Raw genomic sequence first — 5,670 nt, 5'->3', positions numbered from 1 at the left:
AGGTGCCCATGGATGTCCCACAGGGCAGTGGCAGCTCCCTCCAAAAACAAGGCCGGGTCCCCCCTCCCTGAGCCCCCCACTCACTCTTGCGGCAGCTCCGGCAGCGGCAGTTCTTGCACTTGCAGGACCCGGCGCAGGAGCAGGAGTCACCTGGAGAGCGAGGCAAGGAGAGCGGGATCAGCCGGGAGTCGGGCAGCCGGGAGTCTGGCGGGAGGCGGCCGGGACAGCATGGGGCACTTACCGGCGGCACACGTGCAGTCCTGGGGGTCCATGGCTCGGCTCGGCTCGGTTTAGCTCAGTCAAGCTCGGCTTCGTTCGGCTCGGTCCGGCGGGGCTGGCAGCGGTGCAGAGCAGCGCCGGCCGCCCGCTATTTATGGGGCAGGACGCGGGGCGGTGCTGGCGCTGCGCACGGTGCAGGGGGCCGCCGGCACCGGGGCCGTGCTCACCGGGGGCGGGGCCGTGCCGTGCCGTGCTCACCCCGGGGCAGTGCTCACCCCGGGGCTGTGCTCGCCCTCGGGCCGTGCTCACCGGGGGCGGTGCCGTGCCGTGCCGTGCAGTGTTCACTCTCGGGCAGTGCGCACCCCGGGGCCGTGCTGTGCTCACCGGGGGCCGTGCCCTACCCCGGGGCCGTGCTCACGGGGGGCGGTGCTCACCGCGGAGCCGTGCCCACCCCGGGGCCGTGCCGTGCCGTGCCGTGCTTACCCGGGTCACGGAGGTGCCCCCCACGCCCGCTCCCAGCCGGGGTGTCCCACCTGCACGCCCCTCCCCGGCAGGGTGCCGCGCTCCGGGGCACCGAGACGCTGAATGCGCGGGGTGCGGGGGTAAAGCCCTGGCACGGCGCTGCCAGCGCGGCCTGCGCACTTGGGACAGCCCCGTGGCGCTGCCCCCCGGGTCCAGAGCTTTGGTGCAGCGGTGCCCTCACCTCAGGGCTGGCTGTGGGGTGCACGGGGCTGTCCCTAAGGAAGAGACTGTTTCAGCACCCCACCGCAGAGTGGGATGGCCCTGGGCAGCCCCCCATGGGGCTGGAGTTCCCCTCCCAGCAGGGGTGAATCATAGAACACGAGTTGGAAGAAACCCGCCGGGATCACCACATGCAGCTCCTGATCCTGAACAGGACAACTCCAAAAAGTGTGCCATGTCCCTGAGTGTGCTGTCCAAAAACTTCCTAAGCCTGGTTTGGTGCAGTGACCGCTTCCTTGGGGACTCTGTTCCAGGGCCCGACTATCTTCTGGGTAAAGAATATTTTCCTAATACCCAATCTAAACCTCCCTTGACAGAGTTTCAGTTCCCTCGGGTGAGCATGGGGATGCAGTGTGGTAGCTTGGCATTGCCAGCTGGCAGCTGTTGGAAATCACTTTCTCATCCCTCTGAGTTTTCCACCTTGTCACAGGGTTTATGTGCCAACAGGCTTTCACCACCTCGACGTGCCCGTGGCCAGTTCAATATCCAGCGTGGCAAGCAGTGGCTGGGCCAGGGCCAGGCTGTCCCCATGCCTGCACCCCCTGCTCTTGGTGGTGTCGCAGATGGGGCAAGCCTGGGTTCAGAGCTGGTGCTGTAGATGGCTCCATCCCCGTGGAGCCTGGGCCAGCGGGCTCTAGGACCAGGAGAGGTTCAGTGACCCGGGTGGTTGTGCCAGGGAACGGCTCGTGCTTGTTTGCAAAAGCACGGAGCTGGTTTTTTCCTGGCAGTGTTTGCCAGCAGCGGTGAGGCGAAGCCAGCAGGCATTGCACACGCCACTGGCCGAGCGGGAAGGAGGAGAGGAGAAATAACCGAGCACGTGTGGTGTCACTGCACATAAACACGGGTTGAGAATTAACTTCCCTCCCTCCCGGACAGCCCCGGCGCTGTGCTTCGGGAATGTGCTGCACCCGCGGGCCCCCCCTCCAGCAGGGCGGGTTCTGCTGCGCCCGTGGTTGAGGCAAAGAGAGCCAAACCTGCCAAAATGGGATCGTGCGCCCCTGCACGGGGCCATTCCAAAGGTGAGGGATGACTGTGCAGGGCCAAAGCTGCAGGGAAAGCAGGGGAATTCCCAGATTGCTAGGAATCCTGCATATCACACATGGAGGGGCTGTGCTGAATCCCGGGACACGTTGTCCTGGGCCCACGTCACTGTGAGCGGGAAAAGGCAGCACAGTATCCCCACAGAACTGTATGTGAAGCTGTGATGGGAAAAGAGCCTGGAAAATGCCTGATTTCCCAATCTGAGCATTTCCACTACATAGTGAGGTCATCCTGCAAGCAGAACAGGCAGGAATGAATGAGTATCCTCCGAGCCACGGGCTTGCTGAAAGGCCATGTCAGACATCAGCGGCGATAGGAGAGCTCAAAGGGGTCTCCTGTATTATGGCTGGTATTCCTACTTCCCAGGGCATGGAGCAGTTAAACCCACGTCTGTTCCCAGGTAAGAGGAGTGCCATGTCCAACTCTGATTTTATAACAGTCATAAAGTGAGCAGCAGAGCTGCAGCTGCCCAGCAGCCCAGAGTCTCAGGGCTCAGAGGTGGGATGCTGGAACCTCTGTCTGCCCAGCCCTGCCTCTCCCCCCAGCACTTCCCCTGAAGGCAGGGGACAGCATCTGACAGCTGCTCTCCATCATGCTGCCATGGGGCACAGGGGTGGGCACAGCACAGAGCCATGGGGCAGGACCACTGCAAACCCACAGGGGCCAGAAAGCCAGACTGATTCTGTGAGCTTTGCTGGTTAAACCAGATGTTTGGTGATAAATCCCATTAGCAGCCTCTCATTCACTCTTGTTGTGAGCTCACCAGTGATGTTTTTGTATGGTTGGCACTTACATCTCTCTGGGTTGGAAGGAATAAAGATAACCCTGCTCTTTGCAGTGTGGAGTTTAGTGTGATTGCTCCACGCCTGCCACATCCTGCCCTGCCTAAATTCAGGTGACATAGGGGTGGCCTTTGCACCTGCCAGAAGTGTGGGGTGATGGCGACATCTCAGGGCATACCCTGAGGGAGGAGCCCTCCTGGAGCAAAGGGGTATCCCCTAGGGATTGGCACCCTGAGCAGCCCGTGGGCAGGGGTGCTGTGCTGTAGGCTGTGCCAAATCCCTGGCTGAGTCCTGGCAGTGGTGACTGGGTCAGGAAAGCTTTTTAACCTAGAAAATGACCATGAATGGCTGCATTCGAGGAATGTGGGGACAGGCAGAGCCTGTCATGTTCCTGGGAAGCAGCAGGGTGGCATGGGGCACTTGGGGTGCAGCATTCTGGCAGCAGCATGGCTGTGCTTGGGCAGAGTGACCATCACACCCTGACATGGGCATTGTGGGCATCACATCCCATTGTTGGCTTTGCACCCTGGCATAGGCATCCCATCCCATTGTGGGCATTCCACCTCATCACAGGCATTGCACCCCATCACATCCCCTCACTGGAATCCTGGTATGGGCATTGCAAACCACAGTGGGCATCACACTCTGGTTTGGGCACCATATCCCATCACAGGCACTGAACCCTTTTGCAGGCAGTGCACCCTATTGTGGGGATCACACCCCATTGTGTGCACTGCACCCCACGGTGGAGAACCAGGTCACCTGAGGCTCCCCAGGGGCACCCAGCCAGACTGGCACAGTGGCGGGGGGATAAGCAATGTGGTTCTACCAGCCAGTTCAACTAAACTGCCAGGAGGAAAACTAAACCTGTTTCTCTGCCACCCCACCTGCCATGGAAACATTCCCCCTGGAAATGGGCAGGGCTGGGGTGTTATTACAGTGAAAGCTTGTAATAACGAGCTGCTCATTAGCCCCGAGGATCTCTGGTTGGAGGAGACAGCATGGGATTTGCCCCTGGGTAACAAGAGGGTGGTGGGGGGTGGGAAAATTCCCTTATTGTGTAAGGAAAGTGTTAAAACAAGAATCAGAACTACTGGTAGGGAGAGCAGAGCCAAGACTAGAAGACAGGAGCAAAAATAAGACACAGGCTCTTTGCCATGACCTCCCACACACACTGTCCTCCCGCTCCCCAGGGAAACTGCCGCACCCAACAGAAGTGCCAAGTTCCTCATGGACCTTTATATACATATCACTTTATTTAGGTAGCTTAATACATGTCAAAGTGACAAACACTAAAGAAATCTGAACACACATATAAAAAAAAAGACAACCAACATACACAATAAGGTTATTCTTCTTTGGCCCCCCCGATGTGCATCACCCCCAGATGTGCAGCTAGGGGTCCCCTATTTGCAGCAGCTGCACTTGGCGGAGGGGGGCCCCTTGCAGACGCAGCCCTGTGCACACTTGGCACATCCAGCTGGGCAGCAGGAGCAGCAGCCTGTGGGAGAGACAAAAAAAAAAAAAAAATCAAGGACATTCTCAGGAAGTCAGGCTGGGGCTCGGGGGAGTCTCACTGTTTTGGAGACCTCCCATGTATTCATGTTCTTCCCTTTTAGCAGCATCCCCCTTCTTGGTGGTGTCTTCCAGGGTGTTTGTGCAGCCAGAGCTGGCACTGGAGAGGCAGGGGAATAGTGTGGTACTCCCAGGGGTTCACAGGATTCCCTCAGTCCCTGTCTTTGAAACCCTCATGGCACACGGCTCTGCTGTGGGTGGCAGCATCAGGAGCACTCAGAAGAAATCCCAGTGCCAGTTTCCTCCCCAGCATCCCCTTGTGCTGAGCCTGAGGTGCTATCGAGGGGAATGCTCAGGCTTAGGTGGTACTGAGTGACTGGTATTGCCTGGAGAGGGGGGGTGGGATTCACACTGTGCTCCTCTGGGGGGCAAAAAACCTTATGTGAGGAATAAACTCGCCACTGGCAATGCTAAGACTGATTTGATTCAGTGCATACACAGATGTGTAGTGAAAACACCCCGAGTTTTTCTGCTCCCCCCGCCCCCAGGGCTCAGGAATCCCTCTTACCTTTTTTGCACGATGTGCATTTGCAGTTTTTGCATTTACAGTTGTCCCCGCAGGTGCAGGTGCCACCTAAAACATGGAGAAAAGGAGAAAAAGAGGTTGAGAAGAGGTGGTGGGAGGGGATACCAACAACCCAGAGATCCGCGGGAAACAGCACTGCCTGCCCTCCGAGCATCCACTGATGCTTCATCCTCGCTCAGAGGAGAGGTCACGGCATTCCCAGCCGCTTTCCAGTGAGATGCTCCCAGTGTGACACAGCAGTGCTGGGAGAGGACTTCAGCTGCTGGCCCAGCCCGTACGAGAGAGACCATCGGGAATGGCGGAGGAGACCGGCGGGCGGGAGTGTCGGCGATCCCGCTGGGATGCTGGGGCTGGCCCCCCGGCGTGGAAGGAAACGCTGCCTTACCTGTGGCACAAGGGCAATCCTGAGAGTCCATGTCTGGCTGGGCTGGGTGCCTGCTGTCGGACGCGTTGGGAAAAAGCTTTGGCAGCGCTCGCAGCCGCCTCCTATTTATCCTTGGCCAGCCGAGAGCGAGTGCAAAACCTCCGCCCCTGCAGCCTGCGCACGGCTCGGCCCGGCCGCTGCCCCGGGGCTGCTGATTCACTGCCGGGCGGCGCAGCCCGACCCGCGGCTCCCGGGCAGCAGGGAGGGCTGTCGGGGGGACCACCCCTCTCTGCTGAGATGTTGAAGGGGTGCAGAGAACGGCCAGATCTCATCACACAGATGACACCTGTCTCGGGAGTGTTGCTGCACTCGACACTGCTGGGCTGAGGGGGTGCGCCCAGGGAGCCCCCACAGTCCAGCCC

The 5,670-nt window shown here is 59.5% G+C and overlaps 1 protein-coding gene across 1 annotated transcript; it reads right to left on the bottom strand.

Moving 5' to 3' along the window:
- Positions 1 to 4,016: 4,016 nt before the first annotated feature.
- LOC121333826 (metallothionein-1) lies at positions 4,017 to 5,432 on the bottom strand. Its single transcript, XM_041400561.1, has 3 exons — positions 5,270 to 5,432; positions 4,867 to 4,932; positions 4,017 to 4,284 (listed from the first exon to the last, which is right to left on the bottom strand). The coding sequence occupies exons 1-3, from the start codon at positions 5,298 to 5,300 to the stop codon at positions 4,190 to 4,192; spliced, it is 192 nt and encodes a 63-aa protein (XP_041256495.1). The 5' UTR covers positions 5,301 to 5,432; the 3' UTR covers positions 4,017 to 4,189.
- Between the last annotated feature and the right edge of the window lie 238 nt (positions 5,433 to 5,670).

This window comes from Onychostruthus taczanowskii, unplaced genomic scaffold (assembly GCF_017590055.1).
Source record: "Onychostruthus taczanowskii isolate IOZ18803 unplaced genomic scaffold, ASM1759005v1 scaffold18, whole genome shotgun sequence".
NCBI lineage: Eukaryota > Metazoa > Chordata > Aves > Passeriformes > Passeridae > Onychostruthus > Onychostruthus taczanowskii.
This window is presented reverse-complemented; position numbering and strand designations above follow the sequence as displayed.

Excerpts from the sequence above, each read along its gene's own strand:
- LOC121333826 (XM_041400561.1), bottom strand. The coding sequence starts at position 5,300 with ATGGACTCTCAGGATTGCCCTTGTGCCACAG. Across the intron at positions 4,933-5,269 it reads GGATTGCCCTTGTGCCACAG|GTGGCACCTGCACCTGCGGG; the intron begins GTAAGGCAGCGT and ends TCCATGTTTTAG. Across the intron at positions 4,285-4,866 it reads ATGCACATCGTGCAAAAAAG|GCTGCTGCTCCTGCTGCCCA; the intron begins GTAAGAGGGATT and ends TCTCTCCCACAG.